At 39.6% G+C, this 19,947-nt stretch overlaps 2 protein-coding genes across 12 annotated transcripts in view; both read right to left on the bottom strand.

Annotated features, from left to right (window-relative positions):
* Positions 1-14,185, bottom strand: part of LOC135105914 (CCR4-NOT transcription complex subunit 1-like) — a 33,174-nt gene extending 18,989 nt beyond the window's left edge. For 8 of the 11 annotated variants that reach the window (XR_010271051.1, XR_010271052.1, XR_010271054.1 and 5 more), the window contains exons 1-14: positions 13,887-14,185; positions 5,985-6,116; positions 5,109-5,273; positions 4,780-4,951; positions 3,916-4,172; positions 3,631-3,804; positions 3,133-3,407; positions 2,825-3,026; positions 2,431-2,568; positions 1,928-2,041; positions 1,341-1,527; positions 968-1,166; positions 699-783; positions 194-575 (exon numbers count right to left, since the gene is read on the bottom strand). Coding sequence is in view for 7 of the 11 variants with exons in the window: in XM_064014617.1 (XP_063870687.1) it covers positions 194-575; positions 699-783; positions 968-1,166; positions 1,341-1,527; positions 1,928-2,041; positions 2,431-2,568; positions 2,825-3,026; positions 3,133-3,407; positions 3,631-3,804; positions 3,916-4,172; positions 4,780-4,951; positions 5,109-5,273; positions 5,985-6,116; positions 13,887-13,988 (2,584 nt within the window). In the remaining 4 variants the exon portion in view is untranslated. Of the gene's footprint in view, positions 1-193; positions 576-698; positions 784-967; positions 1,167-1,340; positions 1,528-1,927; positions 2,042-2,430; positions 2,569-2,824; positions 3,027-3,132; positions 3,408-3,630; positions 3,805-3,915; positions 4,173-4,779; positions 4,952-5,108; positions 5,274-5,984; positions 6,117-13,353; positions 13,373-13,886 lie in introns of those variants that run through there. The other 3 variants (XM_064014619.1, XM_064014620.1, XM_064014622.1) reach the window with 2 other exon arrangements.
* A 1,036-nt stretch (positions 14,186-15,221) lies between these two features.
* Positions 15,222-19,915, bottom strand: LOC135105916 (carbohydrate sulfotransferase 11-like). Its single transcript, XM_064014625.1, has 5 exons — positions 19,447-19,915; positions 18,747-18,870; positions 18,021-18,257; positions 17,531-17,634; positions 15,222-15,918 (listed from the first exon to the last, which is right to left on the bottom strand). Exons 1-5 carry the CDS (start codon positions 19,506-19,508, stop codon positions 15,294-15,296), a joined length of 1,152 nt encoding a protein of 383 aa, XP_063870695.1. The 5' UTR covers positions 19,509-19,915; the 3' UTR covers positions 15,222-15,293.
* Positions 19,916-19,947: the final 32 nt, after the last annotated feature.

Below are 19,947 nucleotides of genomic sequence, written 5' to 3'. Positions count from 1 at the left end.
TAAATTAGAATGAATGAATTAATTAATTAATGCATGAATGAATAAATGAATGAATGAATGATGAATGAGTGAATGAAGAAATAAATAAAAATGCAAGACATCATTCTCCTTATCTCACACTACAAATCTGTAACATAGCATCTTCCCTATCTCATGCTGCTTATGATCAGTCTTCCAGCACTGGAATACTCACTTTGTCTGGGGGGTGCAACAGTGGGTTGGACTGAGTGAGACCTCAGTGAGGAGGGCAGATTGGAGGAGGCAGGCAGTGCAGGGAGTTGAGATCCCACTGGTGCCACAGGAAGGGCTGGTCCCAGAGGAAGATTAGGCAATATGGAGGACAAAGGAGACTGGGATGTTCCTGGTGCAGTAGAGGGTCCAAGGGGACGACCTGGGGAGCCCGGAGCTGCCCCAATTGATCCTATCCCTCCAAAGCTCATCGAAGACGAGACAGGGGTTGGGAAAATTGAGGAGGATACACCAGCACCACCAAGGTTCAAGTTGCTGAGGCTGGATGTTATGTTTCCCAATGGACCTTCATTGGATGGAGTTGGTCCAGGACCAGGAAAGCCAATCTGGAAAGGATCACAAATTCTTTCAATTACCTCACATAAGCCAGATAAAATTGAATTTTCCCTTACAGATGTTACAAAGGATACAGATTAATGACTGGTGTGTGGCTTTAGGTTCCCACTTACCACACCAACTTGTGTTCTTCTGTTCATCAAGTTACAATTCTGGAACATCTGGATTATGGTGTCTGACAGTTCCTGGGACACATTCCTGTAAGACAACAAACCATAACACTTTCCAGTCACCACATATGCTCAAATTATACTTCTTTTCTTTCCATTAAAGCATCCTCTAGTAATCATCAATCCCTAACACTCATGATAATCAATGACTGAGGAGTGATCCACTACATCCTCCTCTAAAAATACTTGGGAACAAATATATGGATACATACATGGCACAAGCATTGAGGCAAACAAGGATGGTCCCCATTGTCTCTGGAGGTAGTTGGGAGGACTTGGGCAACATGTCTTCCTTCCCTCCCATCAGCTGGGGACACCTCCGCTGAAGAAACTTTACACAAGCTGATATGAATGGTTCTCCATGTTCACGAATTTTGTCGGTCAACCATTTGTCCAACTTTAAGAACTCACCTGCAAAGAATTCAAACATAAATAAAAGCTTGATTTGACCATCATCTAACCTGTGATGTGATTAATGGCACAAAACTTATAACCAAGCGGTTTGACACTTAAATCCCCAGCTAAGTGGAGACAAACTGGGCTTATCTCATTTCATGTTACAAAACTTAGAATGGCAGCACTTACGTCTGTAAGCCAGGCAAGCCAAGTCCACAACAAAAGGAAAAGACTGGGCGTTGAGGAGCAGAGATAAAGCTTTGAGGTCCTGTGCCACATCTAGGATACGACTCAATCTTGTCTGGTCGTTTTCCACCATCATGTACCATTCAGACATGGCATGCATGATGATCTGACGCACAGTGTTCGTGTGGTTCTGAAAAATACGAGTTTGTTAGGATCCTATTTGAAAACTGACCAAAAGTTCAGACTTGAGATGCATTTTCTGTACAATAAAACAGAAAAAACACTAACATGACACTGGTAATAGCACATCATATTTTAAGTCAATAAAATATAGGATATGGATATAGAGGGAGAGAAGGAAAGCAAACAGTTAGCAACAGCACACACACACACACACACACACACACACACACACACACACACACACACACACACACACAGAGAGAGAGAGAGAGAGAGAGAGAGAGAGAGAGAGAGAGAGAGAGAGAGAGAGAGAGAGAGAGAGAGAGAGAGAGAGAGAGAGAGAGAGAGAGAGAGAGAGAGAGAGAGAGAGAGAGAGAGAGAGAGAGAACTAGAGTAGGAAAACTAACCTGTGTGTGCCAGGCATGGTGTAGGATGATGGCAGCATTCGGGTGATTTCCAAGGAATATTGGGATGAGTGAGGTGATGAGATCTTGTCGCAACATTGTGTAGGGCAGGTTGACCTGAAACAGATACCAAAATTACATTCGCTTATAATCTGTGACCTCATATTTCCTGATATTGACTTCAATTTCATGGAGGGCAAATAGCCACAGATTACATGATTTGGTATGTACATTCATTTATACATAACTCTATATTATAAAAACATGCAAGCTGTGCTATGAGTCCCAAACATCTAACACTGGTAGTCTCTTTGGACTCATCAATATTGTGCTAATTAACTTCACTGTTACAAATGCTGAATCTCAAAAATGGAATGAAAATACCAATAAAGGTATAAATTTTGTTTTCTATGCCTATTAAGAAGCATATAAAAGGGAGTGCTTAAAGAGACAGTCACCAAAGGCCTTGGAGGAAGGCTCAGTGACCTGGGAAAGTAAGATCTCACCTGCACTAAGCCTAACACCAGAATATCTGGACAATGCTGGATAGGAAATTTAAAGAGCTCCTTCACAGATGTGTAGTGGCCAGCTTCACCCAAATACAGGAGGATTTCTAGCAATTGAACAGACTTCCAAGTAGCAACCTGAAATAAAGGTGGAGTTATTTTTACTTGACTGTAAATGATATCCTATGAAGAGAGAAAAAACTTATTCTAGGGAGAGAGAAAAAGTTATCATCATTGTGAAAAATTATAAATGAACATGAGACATTTGGCAAGTCTACTATAAATAAAAGAATAAACAGTTAAGCTCAAGCATCACTGAGATCACCCTTTCACACATACTAAATATGTATGAATCTCTTTTTTACAAATATGAATAACAAGAAAAGAAGTGTACCTCTTTATTATCCAATTCTGGAAGGGTCTTAAGGCAATCAGTTGAGATCATGTGGCAGTGAAAGTCAGTAAAGCAAAATATTTCAGGATTTTTGAGTATTTGTGTGATGAGATTGAGTTGCTCTTCTGTATTCTTCCACTGGTGATAGAAGCATTCCACCGGAAATAAATCAAGCCGTATTCCTTGGCCTTGAAGGAGACACCTGAAAAAAAAACCCTATATATTAGAATGGAGTCACAATACACCAGGTTACTCTTACAAATTTCAAGAAAAAAAGTTATCATACCAAACATTACTAAGATGTATACCTCAGACCAGTCATGAGAAGTTTTAAGCCCTGTCTGTCTTTGACCAAGAATCCTTTATGGTCCAGCTTGGTGAAGATTTCCTTAACGTTCAAATTGGGTACAACTTCTAACAGGCCCTTGATGAACACCTCAACGTTCCAGCCGTGAGGTCCCGAGAGGCTGCCTGAGCCTGGTACACCAACTTCATTTCCACCTGACTGTGACTGACTATTAGTAGCTTTGTCTTTGCTGTCACTCCATAAGGAACTGGGGGTGTTGAGGTTTTGCAGTCCAATCTGTAATAACCCAATGTTCATTAAATAAAACAAATTATATAATGACACTATATTTGGAAAAGTACTATCAATCATTTACTCATAAAATCCTTATTCTTGAGTCAAGTGAAGATTCTTAAGAATTTAATCTACAAAACTACTACTCATCCATATTCTGCTTTAAAGAATTCCCATTACTTGAAGAAGTGGCTCTAAATTCAGAAAATTGGTAACAGAACTTCACCTGTTCTGAGGGCAGACCAGTATGGGTGCGCACCATCACACCCAACACCTTGGCCACAGCTGCTGGGGTTATGGAGTTCACCCCAAAGTTGGCCAAGTTGTTCCGACATTCTTCAACAGTATTACAGAAACTATAGCCCAGTTCAAGCACCAGGTCCGCTAATGACCCATCCAGCTGAAAATTAAGATACATTAGCAGGATACTAGTATCAAGTAACAAACTTTGTTTAGTTTCACTCAATATAACAACTCATAAACTGCATTAATAAAACCAACAGGATATTACTAGGTTTTTGGCCATATTAGAAGGTTGTTCTTGAGTCATCTTTTCCATGAGGATGTCCGAGTCTGGGTAAAGCAAAGGAGCCAAAACCACAGGTACTCGTGATTGAGGAAACTCTCGTTGGAGTGCAGATATGAAAGCCTGTATTGACTCCTGAGGTAAGAGGGACACTGGTGGATCCCTCCACAAATGTACAATGTGTGTCAACAATAGATGTAGAGCTTCTGTTGAAAGCTCTAATAGTTCACGATCCTCAGATTCTGGGGAGAAAATACATAAATGTAATGGTCACATGCTACCTGACAGTTAATTAAATTTGTATGAACCTATGTTTTCTATTGCTACCCAATATAAATTGCAATCAAGTATATCAATGAAAACAGTTCAGAAACTCAAGACAATATACCATCCCAATAATTCATGAGGGACTCAAAGGCTCTGCCATAAACATATGCATCAATCATATGCATTCTGCAATTAAGTCATAGTAAGTTCTTACTGAAGTCACCTGCAGGATCCATGAGCAGCTGGTTAATCAATAACCACCACCTGCATCATAAACCTTTCCCCTTATCATCATTTGCTTTTCATGTTTTTATATTTATCCCATATATTCTGTCAATCCTCTATTACTCCCCTATGCATAAAGAAATTTCTTGTGACAGAGAATTATAATAGGTAGATCTGGATACCATAAGTAATTATCACAATTAGCACTCTACTGTATAAGCATGGACCAAGACAAATCTAAAATTAACAATGCTCACTTGAATAGGAAATACGGATATTGATAATCTTTCATGGCATACTTAATTTTCACAATAAAACTTTTATGATGAAAATCTCATGCTATGGCTTATGATTTACCTGTATCAGTATATGCACGAACAAGATCTGGAAGTTTAAGCTTGAGGATGGCAATGGACTGACTTCGTACTTCTTGGTTGGTTTCCTGAAGCAGGTACAAGCAGAGGGTGACCTCCTGAAGACGGGAGAGCTTCAAAGCCCTACACACGCCACTCACCCACTGTGGCTTGACCTGAAAGTATATAAATAAAAGTCCTATTTTCTTTAGCAACTATCTTTGGTTTTGATTTCAATAAAACAAAGGAATACTTAAATAATCTCTTTTACTCTTTTCCACATTTTCTAAAAGTTGAACTTACCCTATTTTTGCAAATAAAGCTGCACTTTACCTTGTTGGGATTTGGTGGGTTTGCTATGGCAAATGCAAGACTAGCAATAAAAGTTGAAGAAGGAAGAGTGGCCCCCAGATGCTGGAGAAGGAGGGCACTCGCCCCCCCGTTGGTAGATGACCAGGTGAGGGAGGCTACACCCACACTGCTCACAGCCTCCTTATCCTGAAACATCAATATTCACATCATCCAACTTTAATACACACCATCACTAAAACACAAATTTTAACAGTTGTCCTACACTGAGAGAGAGAGAGAGAGAGAGAGAGAGAGAGAGAGAGAGAGAGAGAGAGAGAGAGAGAGAGAGAGAGAGAGAGAGAGAGAGAGAGAGAGAGAGAGAGAGAGAGAGAGAGAGAGAGAGAAACTGTGGCTGACAGACAGACAACAGATGACAGACCAAGACAACAGAGACAGAAAAATAAACAAAAGAGAAAGACAAAGATGACAGGAATAGTCAGCATTACCTTTGCTAGATCAACATGCAGAATGGTCAGTGATTAGAAACAATTACAAAGAAGAACACTATTTCTTATGTAGAGGTGAAAACTACAATTGAAGGCAAAGGAATGAGCACAGGAATGAAACATGGAGTGGTTGGCCACTTCACGAAAAGAATAACAAAGTAAAATGGCCAAGAGAGTGAATATACAAATAGTATATGTCATTGGTGCAAGAGAGAAAATGAAGGATAAATTAAAGGAGTATGTAAGAGCATGGGATGAAAGAAACATGGTGAGAACATTCAAAGACAAGAATAAAAGGAAAATTCTGCTACAGGCATCCCTCTGGAGTTCTTGAAAGTATGCATCATATTAAGGTAGTATATATTATCAAATCAATATCATTCTATGGAATTTGGCAGGATATAAAAGTTACCTTGTTGTTATTGTTGTTGTTATTTGGTGAAGGCCGGTGGCTATCTCCTCCCTGAGACCCAGACCACTCCAGGTGACCAATCAACACCCGGTACAAATGTCGCTCTGCCTCTCCACCAAACTGACGTACCACCTATCAGGGAGAACACTGAAAGATTACTTGACCTGACAAATAATAGAACCAAACACTCAAAACATGGATAAGTTGTACAATATCAACATACAGTTAGCTCACACTCAACTCACAACTTCCTCAATATTTTCCTTTAACCCTCACTCCTTCGATATGCTGGTAATTTATCAGTTAGCCACTCAGTATTGTAATGGTAGTCAGCACATAAGAGGATTTATGACAGAAGGAAAATGTCAAGCACAGTGGAAAAGAATGCAATAGGTTACTGGCACTATGAGCAGTTTATGTAACAATGGTTATTGCCATTACTGATAATTAAAAACTATGCAGAGGCATTAAATATAAATCACTCATAATATAATCAAAACAATAATACCATTTAATGACCAATTACAAGTATGGCAAGTACTAAAGACCATTAGAAATTTTTCAATCAAGTAAAATATATAAACATCTGACACTGCCATATTGGAGATGGATTGTGCTTGGGGGAGAGAAAAAAAAATCCAATAAAGAAACAACTGCAAACTGGTATGACAACAAAGCTAATGTTGTATATTGATATTCTTAGTTATTTCTAAGTAATCCCACTCTTGATAACAAATAAGTATTTATATAAGTCTAAACTTATATGGAACACAGAAAACAATACTAAGTTGCCATAATAATCATTTTCTGTTGCATCAGTTCCTACGTCCACATGCATAACAAATGCAATACTTTAAACTTAAAATAATGATTTTCTTACAGCAATACAAAACTAAGTTACCATGATTTTCCAAGGCACAGGTTGTAGAGACCAGTTCCTGCACCCACATAACATGTGATGCAACCTCACAAAGACTGCTCATGTTAATTTAAGGCATGGTCAGTTCAATGTCCCTTTTCTCTTTCTGACTTGGGTAGGTATAATATTACTTAAAAGATTGCTATGTGCAGTACAAATGTGGAATATACTTATCATCATTATAACTACCACTACCCTCGTCAGGATTAAGTTTACTCCTGTCTGTCTGTTTGTGTGTCTTCCTCTTTATACAACACGTGATGCAAATTATCATCACAATCATCAATATTACTTTATCAATGTTACCACTACCACCTTCACAATAAATAAATATAGATCATGAAGGGCAAGGGAAGGAATATATTTTGTTTCCATGAAAGCAAGACTCTCTAACAAGCTTCCCCTTTAATGACCTTGTACGCACAATCCAAACATCAGCTTTATCTCTGTGATAATCATATAAAGCCAAAATGTACACACACACACACACACACACACAAATATGCATATATCATGTTCAAAGCAGCATGAGTAGTAGAACATGTGAAAGAAAACTTTTCAAGAGATCTTAAGCACATATTGAAAAAGACCAAATACCTAAATAACACTAAGAAATGTTGCTTCCTATGTACAGTAAAACCTCCAAAAGTCGGCATTCTATAAGTTGGAATTCCACACAGGTCAGAAGGCAACAAAATATTTAATAAAAAATAAAGGTCCCAAAAGGTGATTTCCCAAAATGTAAATCTGCACAATGCTGCCTTAATCAATTCAAACCAGACCAAGAATGGCACAATCTACACAGCAACAGCAACAATAAATGAACAGTATAGTTTATGAAATGATGCTACAAAGGGCTGTTGGTTCTGGTTGAAGGTTGCAAGGTTTAGCTATTGCAAAGGCACCTACCTGACATGGAGCTTTTTATGGTTTCATTTTGCAGTTTGACCTGCTCTTGTTTTTTTTTTCTCAAATATCACTTAATTTCCCTTGTACTTGTACCAAGCTGCTGTAGGGAAACAAACCCTGTTTTTGTTTACTTACAGCAGCTTGTATCTCTCTCTCTCTCTCTCTCTCTCTCTCTCTCTCTCTCTCTCTCTCTCTCTCTCTCTCTCTCTCTCTCTCTCTCTCTAAGTTGCATGACTCTCTCTCTCTCTAAGTTGCATGATTTCATAAAATCATTTTCACGGATAAAATTCATATAATAAAAATATTTTTATTCTTTGTGTTTACCACTACTTATGAGAATGCTTCTGGCCTATCATAGCAAGGGTTCACCAACACACATGTACGCACGTGCGCCCACAAGCACACGCATGCACACAAAGACTGCACTTTCTCTAGTACATTCTGGAGTATCTCTAATACATTCAGGAAAAATACTGCCATAACTATTCTGTAATCAGAGAGAGAGAGAGAGAGAGAGAGAGAGAGAGAGAGAGAGAGAGAGAGAGAGAGAGAGAGAGAGAGAGAGAGAGAGAGAGAGAGAGAGAGAGAGAGAAATTCTCTTGCTGAACACATGCCCAACCATGTGTGTGTGTGTGTGTGTGTGTGTGTGTGTGTGTGTGTGTGTGTGTGTGTGTGTGTGTGTGTGTGTGTGTGTGTGTGTGTGTGTGTGTGTGTGTGTGTGTGTACTGTTTCCAAGCAAATAAAACTGAGGCATTACTTGTTTACACAAAATTAATGAAGAGTTATTTTGGCACAGAATTTCCAACTTCTGGGAACAAAAATATACATATTCCTGCCTTACTTCACTGGATATGCTAGAAATCATAGAAGAGTAATAAAAAAAATCACTTCTAAAAAAATAATAATAATAAAAAATAAATAAAAAATACCTGCCGTTTTCCATAAGGGATAAAAATCTGGACACTACACACCACATTGGTCTATGTATAGAATACTCAAGAAGACAAGTTAAGCTGAATCAAAGTAAACATTGGATGGATGGTGTAACCACAGACTTTTCCCTGCATGTTACAACTTGGTCAATACAGGAAAGCACAGTTGTTGGCCCTCCATTCCTGCTATAGCACACACAGGACACCATGAATACTAGCCTTTTGCTCCTGCCAGGGTCCTAAGAACACAACTCCACAACTTAACACTGACACCAACAGCAAATAAATTCTAAACAATACAATAGCTACAATCAAACTGTTCAATACCTGAGGCAGCTTGCTCAAATAAGGAAGAGATGGACATCAGTTCATCTTGTGGTTTACTGTATTATACCTACTCACTACATAGATCCTCTTTTACTAGGAAACCCAAATGTCTTTATTAATTTGGTCAACTGATGTTTCCAGGGATTTTTGTGTAGATTAAATTACCTCTTACATACATCATTCTCTTTCTGGGTATGGATTCTTCTTCCCCTGATGGATCATCCAGCCATTATTTTCAATATTCTATTACTTAATTATTTCTTATCTCGTGTCAAATATGACAGACAGCTTGGTCACGACCATTTGGATTATTATGGTAAGACAACTGGTCGACAAGGCAACTCAATGACAGGATAACCAAGTGACGACAAACAGGGAACAACCAGGTTGAATGTCAGGAGTTAGGCTGCTGGGATTTAGTTGCCAAAAAAGTAGCCAGTTCACTGGTTGTGTTTGGAGTTCACATCATTATGAAATTCATTAAAAAAATATTTCCAACCCTACAACCATGGCCAACTTCATAGCCTCACACAGATCCAAAGATAAGACTGTATATAAAGCACTACATTCACCAGGGACAGAACATGAAAATTTATTGAAAATGTGATCAAAGGGGAAAATAGGAAATAGAAGACCATGTCAGTCAGCAATGAAGTGCAAGTAACCAAGGATATAACACATCACACAGAGCTAAAGTTTTAAGACAACTTTAAACACAAAACAGTCAACCAGCAAGTGAAATCATCTTATTCTGTTGCCCAGTTCTTCTGTCTCAAAGTTGACTACTGCCAAGCTGTCCTGTTGCCTATTTGGTTCTTGCTTAGGGGTCCCTTAACCCTTTTTCCAACTGGGTTCCTTGCAGCTCTCATATGTGACTCACTGGAATGGAAGTATGAAGACCATACAAGGCAGCTCACCTCAGTTACTACAGCCCCTTTCACACACCACTACCAATGGCCACCACTAGTTACCTCCCATAGTTTGCAATGGAGCCTTTCATATGAGGCCAACACAGTGGTGCAAGCAGGTAACCACCACCAACAGTGGTGCACAGTAACTTACTGCTTCCAGCTACCCAATCTTTTCACACTGGGATAAACAGTGGCTGCAACCAGTGGCATTGTGAGAAAGAGGCCTAAGGTAAACATAAGCTACACTTTTAAGTATACTACAGATGCTAATCTGTTCATCCACACCTGAAGCAAGCAAACTACATAAGCCTCCGTGAGTTAGGAAACTGAGCACTGATGGCTATGTACTGCCATACATTCAACAACCTGTGATTTTTTTATCATTACATAAGTTGGTGGTAAACTATTTTCTTTACACTGCTTTTGCAATTATGATATTTTACCACATTTCACAAATATGCAAAACCAATAACATTTACAAAACTGATGCTTACCATGAAAATCAAAGATTAGTAAATAAATATATATCAATGTATATTCAACCATTTCTTATTTCTGACAATAAAGATCTTCTCATGGTATGTCAGTCAGTCAATAAATGCATTAACTGGCTTACCACTCAAAAATATTCTTACATGCTTGAATTTTGCAATTACTATCTTTAACCATTCAAACAATATGATAGAATATTGTAACAGTAAAAACAAGATAAGACAAGGCACAATAACTGTGAAAGACTACAAGTGACCACAAGGCAGCAGCCTGTAAGCACTGTTTCCATATAGGATAATGCCATTTATTCAGTTCAGGACTTGAACAGATTAAATATGGCACCAGTCCAATGCAGTGCCCATCCCTAATGAATAACTGCCAACATTTTGCCTAGTACAAGCAACAGATAAAAATCTCCTACACTATACAAGCAACAGATAAAAATCTCCTACACTAATCATTGCCAGGAACATCTGGTGAAAGCACATCTATCAGTTCCTAATTACATGCATCAACTGACTCAGTCTCATCACAACAATAACAAAGGTCACAGGTGAAAAGCTACAGCTTGCAAGCACCTTTACTATATAGCCATTTCATCCTAGAACCTATAGAAGACAACCAGTTTCCTTATTAGTGCAGTTCAATCCAAAACTTTTCCATAATCTACATAGTGTTCTCTAGGTCTGATGCAGCAATGCTTCCAACAAGCATTCACATTCACTCTTTTACCTTGTCTTGTTATTCCATGATATTCAATTTCTTGTCACTGATCAATCCCTGATAAAATCTTTGTCTAGGTTCTACTTTTAGTCACAATTTACAGCAAATCTGTAGTCTTAAGTAATATTTCTATTTTCCTTGATCCCTTCCTGTTAGGGAGAGCAAACATCTATTGCCTTTCAATAACTGGATGGAGATTCACTCCCCTGGATTCCCACAAAGTTGCATTAACTGCTGTATATCAGTCTCTTTGCTAAGCAACAGTGACATTTCAAAACTAAATGTAACCAAATGTTATCTTACATGGGAGGGATATTTTTTTCATTCAACATGTTGGAATTGCCATGTACTACCAGGTGACGAGACCTATTTTTGTACAGTTTAAAAAACAAGGTCCTTTTATGATATTTAGATGCCCAGCACTGTTGTGACATAGCCTGACACACACGCCAACACATGTGGTGTAACTCAGAACTTGTACATACATAAAATTTGCATTAAAAACTGTATTTTCACTGTAAATTTTGTCATCTGTAATTCCTCTCTCCATTTGTGCCAGCCACCAATCTGATGGCCTAGCTGCAAGTAGGAGGCCCCTGTCTTCACCAATACGTTGATGGGAAGAGTCTTTTTTTTTTCTTCTGCACTACAGCTAAAACCATATCTACAAATTATGTACTAGCACAAGGCAACCAAGACAACATCAAAAAAGATTATGGAGAAGCCAAGACTCAGAAAACACTTTAGAATGCAGCATAGAAGGTTCCTCCCATACAAGTCAAGACGCCGTCTGCTGACTCACTGGTGGCTCACCACTTGTTTCACCACTCCCTACACCATCACACCAACTGCAGGACCAACTTGCCAGACAAGACATCTTTGCACTTCCAACAAAAGAAGTTTGCACCTGATACAAGAGACACTCTCTTAAGTGCCACTTTTTCAACTACAAACACTGCTTGAATTATGAGCCCAGTGCTGTCATGCAGGAACACTTTGACTGTGACAAGGTCTGATGTTGGCAACACCCTTACCTTTGATTATTTATTTACTTATTTTTTTCAAGGGAGACCAGATGCCTTGTCCTTCTCCAGCAATGAAAGCTACAACTAAAGGAAAATTTTTGTACTTATAAATTTTTAAATGTAAAAAGAAAACTGGAAAAATGAGGAAAAATTAATATAAAAGTTTTTTTCTTGATGCCAAAAAATAAATAAATAAATAAAAAGCAGATATATTAACAAAGTTCCTGTGTTTTCTTCAAAGCAATTAACTAGAAAATAAAATATGTGAAACAAAAAAGATCTTGTGTTTTCTTTGAGTCTCCTGTACACATTAATCCAAATTTCCTGAAATTCACAGAATATCATACATTTACACCAACAAACAACTCACTAAAATTTCAAAGCCATAGGATGTACCATATGCCTGGTAGGTACCCCCCCTCCCCTACCAGATTGGCCCCAATGATGCAGCTTTGTGCAAAGTATCTCCTTTACCTACATGTATTTTCAGGATCACACCTCAGGTAATTTTTGTAATGGCTAGATTGGATTACTTTATCATATAACCTAATATAACCTAACATCATTACCCTGAATATAGCTGATGCATCTCATCAAGTAATCAGTATTTTCATAAGTGTTGTGCTTAATGCTAGATACTATTGATTTTTGCATGATTCCTTTGTATAAAACATCCCCTTTCTTCAACTCTTCAGTTAAGTCTACACACCAATCATAAAACCACAACAATTTGTTATATATATACATATATATATATATATATATATATATATATATATATATATATATATATATATATATATATATATATATATATAAAACATTGCATCACAGCAGGAAATCATCCTCGCAAGCCATCCAATACACACCCTGACCCAAGAAAATTACACACGAAACAGGAAAACATAACCTGCACAATTTTATGCGGATAATCAATTATTGTAGAGAAATTTCTGACCACAATAATTACAGCATTATGTACATTATTATAGTCTTAAATTAGACTTAGACATGAATGAATACCAATGACTTCACTTAAAAAATCATACCTTGATGGAGCAAATAGAAAAATATTACCATAGGAAACTAATGCATTACAAAACTTATTTAAAGCAGACGAGCAAATCTCACCATTCTAAGGAGCTTTGCGGGACATGGATTTGTTTCATGGTGTCTCTGGCTTATTTCAACCTTTAGAATTATTTAGTTTAATTCATAGACACTTACTTAAACAGGAAAGTTGGGATGATTGGGAGGCTCTAAGAGTAATTTTCAATGTGATGGAGCTCCCCCAAACACCCTCCAGCTCAAGACCCCTGGGAATAATGTGCTGAAGCCCCCCCATGAAGGCCCCTGGAACACCCCAGTGGGAAACGGTATTATGGTAAGCTCCCTTACACCCCCACATGGATATTAACACAACACATTTGAGCTGGAGGACATGCACATCACAACCACAAAGACACCCATGAAACAAAGCCCGGGAGAGAGGGATAGAGGCGGTGAGAGGCAGAGGGCGGCGGCGGCGTCCAGCTGGGGAGTGAGGGAGAGTGAGGGCGACGGGCAGCTCTCACTTCATCACACACTCATTAAACACTTGCACACTACACCTTTCCCACCCAACACTTCCACGATCAACACACAAGGAACAGAGGGACACTTACTTCCTGAATCTCTTGTGCACTAGAGTTCAGGTTTTTCTTTGTCAAACTGGCGACCAGATTACCAATATGAGACAAAGCAGCAGTTAGCGAGTCTAGGTTCATAGTGCCATTAAAACGGCATCGAAAGCTTCAAATTGGCTTGAAGCTTTCGCGTACACCTTCTACAACCACCTAGTGAGTGTATCGGTAACTTCTCGGAGTCCAACATTAGGAAAAGTGGGGAAGAAGGTGGCCACACACTAGGTTATCTTTGCCTGGTCCTCCATGTTGGCTCACTCCTCCTACTCCTCCGGGCGAGAGGCGGCGCCACTGTCTGCCTCGCCAGAAACAAAATACTCCTCACTCTTCGATTCCTTCTCCCCGCGCCTCACCACGCCACATATACAATCCGATTTCTATTTATGATATGGTTTATAGAATCGAAATATAAATAGACGCGCCATTATGGAGATCTATTGAATTACAGACGCAAATACTACTACTATTCTTGCTGAAAATAGTTGAGTCATTAGCAATGCATGTAGTATATGGTAATGTAAATGTTAATCGTCATGAACGCATTTTCTACTAACCGGCATAACCCCTTTTGTTGTCTGAAAGTTTAATGTCATCCTTCATCAACACTGTCAGTCCCGTCTGATGGGGCTCATCGGGTGCCTGAACTAATCCCCAGAACACCCTACGAGGACTGGTTCTGCATCAAGGATCGCTGATATCCAGGATGGAGACCAGGCAGGGCTGAATGCGCAGACACAAAATTTTCCCGTTAAGTAACAAGGCATGTACCCTATGACCTGACGGTCAATTGACCGGGGAACTCAAATCCCACCTTCACCTTCGTAAGAGATGTATCACCTTCCCTATGTCGGCCACCAACCCAAATGAGAGCAGATTAATGAGATAAACCCCCTACAGGTTCCCATCTACTGACGAGAGAATGAACCAGGAATATGAATATCTCATTCACCTCTGGGAATGGACAAGGGCATCTCCAGTCTCCACGCAGCACAGGACTTGTGCATCAAACCCTCGCCTGCAGTGCTGGACCGGAAACACACACTTACCACCTGACAGGAACTGGACCGGAGGATTTAACCATTCTCCACGCACGACCTCGCTCCGTTCGCCACCACCCAGCGGAGACCGCTGTCTCCACCACACCACTCCACAAATACTGGAGGCGGCCGCACAATGAATTCCTATTAAATTTGTGGAATCGGCCTAATTATTAGGACACCACTAGGTGTCCAAGCAATGTGGAGGAGCGCACACTGCAGGTTAGATTCTAGCGCACACACACACACACACACACACACACACAGGTTATTAATACAGTTCTCGCACCTTTTTCTTTATATATAAAAATATATATATACTTAAATATAAATAGCATGTAGAGTATTTAGATTACCTCCTCAGATCATTCATTGCTGAGAAATCTGCGTAGCCGTCAGTTTTATAATCGAAATAGAGGAAGTCGAGGCGGTACTTATCGAAGAGCTGCATCAGTTGTTCCTCACTCAGTTGTTTTAGGTACTCAACTGCTGTGTTCTTATTTGTGTCGCCTCTGTTCTCCCAAGTTAATTTGAAGTTGTGAGGCAGTCTCCCGTTCTCTTGCATCATATCTATCAGAAAGTTAATCTCCTCTTCGAAATGCTCATATTTGATAATGTAGTCAAAGTGGAACTGACACACATGGCAGTGCATCACGACAGGGCGCCAGTGCTCGTCGTAATCCTCAGGGTCTGTGTGAATAAGGTAGTCAACGAACTCTGGGAAAGTGGGTTCTTTTCCTAATACTATATTCTGTGGTGAGTTTTCTTCCTCTTTTCTCCTGTCAGTCATTCTATTTATCCTGAACCTTTCCACGATGCGCCTGCCATAGGTCTTGTAAAAGTAGGCACCATCTTCTTGGGTGTAGGAATCCTCGAGCTTGTTTCGGTAAGCGGAGACGAGGCGATCGAATGGATGCCGAACGAAGAGGTACTTGAAGGAGGCTTGGATTGTCTCGTTCACTCGTTGTGGGATCTCTCTGATTGCAGATAAAAATGAGTTATTGTTATACCATACATATTATGCCATTGCACATCCTATGACATTCAAACCAAGTAAACCATCTATTCAAAACAAGTAGCTATTCAGAATACTAGAGGTTCTAGTAATTAGATCTACCAGTAAGAAAACAAAAAGATTAAAAAGATCTGGGAATGATAGAAACCAATTTGTGAGTTTAAACTCATCGTCACTGATGATTGCCATGTTCACAACCATCACCACCACCACTAACACCTTTGGGCATCCGGTTACGGCAAGGGATAGACGTTACATAATAGCAACGCACGTCATCGTCTGCTTTGAGAAGACTGTCCATCTCAACTTGTCTGTCTTGGTTTTGCCAAATTCATTAATCATCTTCCCTCGCTTGACTGATCGACCCTCTGAGAAAAAAGCATTATGACCATTGAAAATCTAATTTACAGTACAGTAGGGCTTGTGATGTTTATGCGTTAACAACTGAATAATTAATATGTAAAAGATCACTCAAACGAAGGAAAATAATTGTTGAATTTTATTATATAACTGGTGTATGGAAGGTTATCCTTCTATCTATCTGGCTAGCTTTCTATCTGTCTGTCTATCTATCTACCTATCTATCTGTCTGCCAGTCCGTCTGTCTGCCTACCTACCTGTCTGTCTGACTATATATCTATTTATTCATCTGATTTTAACTTTACCTGTACTTCAGTTCTAGTTCTTACGCACCTCCCCACTTTAGTGTGACTTCGATCGTTGTTGCAGCATCAAATTTTCAACCAGTCAGTATAACCACAGCTGTTGCAGCACTGTCGTAATGACTTCGCCGCACATGTGAATAATACCCCATATTATCTACACTAAGTCAGCGAACCATAAACCGTTTTGCGCCGTGACCCATTTTAATGATAGAAATTTCCAATCCCCGAACAGCACTCTCAAATGTATTTTTTTTTTAAGCATTTAATTTTATTTTCTCTTTACCTCGCTTTGTTTGCTATCTCGTGTTAAGTTTCGCATATACGTAATACATACTGTACCTCTTGGATTCATCTTTGCACTTCAGATTTCCTAAGAAAATATATTATATTTGCTTCTCCTTTTCCATTTATTTTGTTCTCATTAGAAGAAGCCATTAGCGGACACTTAAAATTATCTTAAATATTTTTAACAAGCTCAGGTGAAAGTTATGGAGATTTTCTAAGGTGCATGTACGATTCCAGTGTTAGTATAAGAAATATTCTGCATCACCAACTAAAAAATAAGCACGAGAACCTCCGTAATCATCTCTGTGGTCTCTGAAAACAGTCCTGATGAGAGAACAAAGCGTTTAAAAAAATACGGACCATTGTGTCGCTGGCATCTATAAGGTATTCATATTGACTGAAGTGATATTATCCTTTCCAGACGAGAACCTGGCTAGACCATACAAATAAAACGTCGCCACAAATAGCACTCAGTTAACGTCAGAGAGAGAGAGAGAGAGAGAGAGAGAGAGAGAGAGAGAGAGAGAGAGAGAGAGAGAGAGAGAGATTTCCACAGGAACCTGTTAAAAGTAGAGGAGATGCGACGCTGAGGTATTTCAGAATATGGTCCATAATCATCCTTACCTGTGGGCGGTTCTGAGGTAAACTTGAGGTGATATGCTACTTGACACCTTTCTCATGACACCCTCCGCCTCCATCAGTGCCAATGCCCACGACGATGACGCCACCTGTGAAGGAGAACCACTACTATGAAAACCATGAACTGCAGTACAAGTAAAAGTTGCATGTAAAGGATTGACAACAGTGTAATGCATGGAAAATAGCAGAGGAAAAGGTCAAATTAAAAGGAGGAATACAAGAATGGATGAATAGATCATTAAAAAAAAAAATGTGGATGAAAGGTGACTAGGCATATCGATGGAAGTGGAAAAAAATGTATGAGAGAGAGAGAGAGAGAGAGAGAGAGAGAGAGAGAGAGAGAGAGAGAGAGAGAGAGAGAGAGAGAGAGACCATACTGAGGATCATCACAGACATAAGAACATAGAAAAACCTGCAAAAGAAGAAGAAAAACAAGAAGAAGAAGAAGAAGAAAGCACAGCAAGACCCATCATACCTTTGGAACGAGACACCAGGTGAAGTTCTGGCGAGGGAAGTAGACCATGTGAAGAAGCGCTGCTTTCATGTGTAGATTGTAGTAGTGAGCAGCCAAGTTAGTGGTGACTGCGGCGGCGTCCCGAGCGTTGTGTTCCATCCTGGTCAAGGGCGGTGGGTGGGCAGCACATTCCGACCTCAATCTGGCGGCGCGCTCCTGAAGGTGCAGCTCCATTGCTCTTCTCCTTCCCTCTGCCTCCTGGTAGTGAATTAAGAACCATTATAGGAACGTTCTTCGGTTTCAGATTTTGTGTGTGTGAAGGAAAATAGCGAGTCGTTTTATAATTTTTAAGTAAGTGAAGGAAAATGGAGAGTAAAGGCTTAGAGTAAGCTAATACCGAACATTACACTAAATCAATACAAGACTAGCAGGCTTGGTAACCTAAACAACTTACGTATATGAAATAAAAGTCGGGTGTCAGAGAAGGAACACAGCGAACAATAAATTACTTAACAAATATTGAACATTATCACAGTTTAAACAAAAGAATAGCAGGTTAATAATCAAAATAAATAACAAATATGCAGCAAGATAATTTTTACGCACCGACACAACCCCATGTATGATGAGGAGGAAGTAATAAAGGTACAAGAAGTAGGTTATACAAGCTATGAGAAACCATAAAATCCTGTACTCTTTCATGGCAGATGACAAATACAAAGAACACGCCATCGCTCTTCACCTCACCTGCAGGAAGTCATAACGGCGGTGTGTCAGCAGAAGGCAATACAGCAAGGCGCAAATGAAGACAGTCTTCCACGCTCTTATGCCCCGAGGAGGCGTGGTAGTCAGGTAACCCCGTCGGCGCCACCTGCAGGAGTGTTTTCATTACTATGATAGTGTTGCCAGCTGTCGTTTCAAATCAACCTGTATTATATTCAAAGAGGTGAACGTTTATATTCTTAAGTTGATCATAATGCTAAGCACCATAATTCATTTGTTAATTTTCCTTATATTCCATTGTAAGATTTTGATAAGTAATTTGGTATCTGAATGGTTCTATTTGTATGCTAGTCTAAGGTCTTCTTAAAAAAAAGTGTATCCGAGATAACACTTGTGTTAAGTCTCAATATACGAATGAAAATGCATACGAGGGAGTCCCATTTCCCTCGTTCCGTCAATTTAAGGTGCCTCTTACGAAACAGGAAATACTTGTGTCACTATTTTTCCAACTTGGACGCATCACCAGACCGTGTCTTTTTATCACAGGCACATAATATATAAAAGTTCAAAGCCCCAGGAGATAAGATCCACTTCGAGTAGCATTCTTGTCAGAGGAAAACTATGCAACATTGGAAAGAAAAATTACATACTGACTGTAATGATACACACGCACATCTTATGACGCACTATAACATCACGTCTGCCGGGATGCTGCACCACTCACCTGGTCCTGCACATTTCCCACGTCGAAGAGAAGACATCGCGGAGCCGATCCACTGCGCCCATCACAGCCCAAGTGACCTACTGGTGCTGGGAAGACGACTGCTGTCTGACCCGGCACCTCGAAGCTTTAGGAGTTTCCAGCCTGAGTAATAATTCGCTCCCACCAGTATACCCTGGCTGGTGATGAACACTTCCAGTCTTTACGCACAAACCATACATGCAAATCACGTCTGGATGATATAATAGATGTTTCCTTACTTGAAAGTGAGTTGCACAAGGAAAAGCTATTAATGTACATACTTCACTGGAAAGTAATGAGTTTGAGTCTCCAGTAGGTTAATAGAAACACAGTGAAGGAGTAATGCAATGCATACGGCTTCGGTTAATGATAATATGGGCATAGGCAATGCTACATATGATCCAGCGATGAATAAAGGAGACTTCTTACGGAAAACTTGGCAACTTTGCAAACCTAACGGGACACAACCAGCTCTCTCAGCAC

This window comes from Scylla paramamosain, chromosome 12 (genome assembly GCF_035594125.1).
Source record: "Scylla paramamosain isolate STU-SP2022 chromosome 12, ASM3559412v1, whole genome shotgun sequence".
NCBI classification, from domain to species: domain Eukaryota; kingdom Metazoa; phylum Arthropoda; class Malacostraca; order Decapoda; family Portunidae; genus Scylla; species Scylla paramamosain.
Note: the sequence above shows the minus strand (reverse complement) of the source record. Positions and strands in the feature narration are given on the sequence as shown.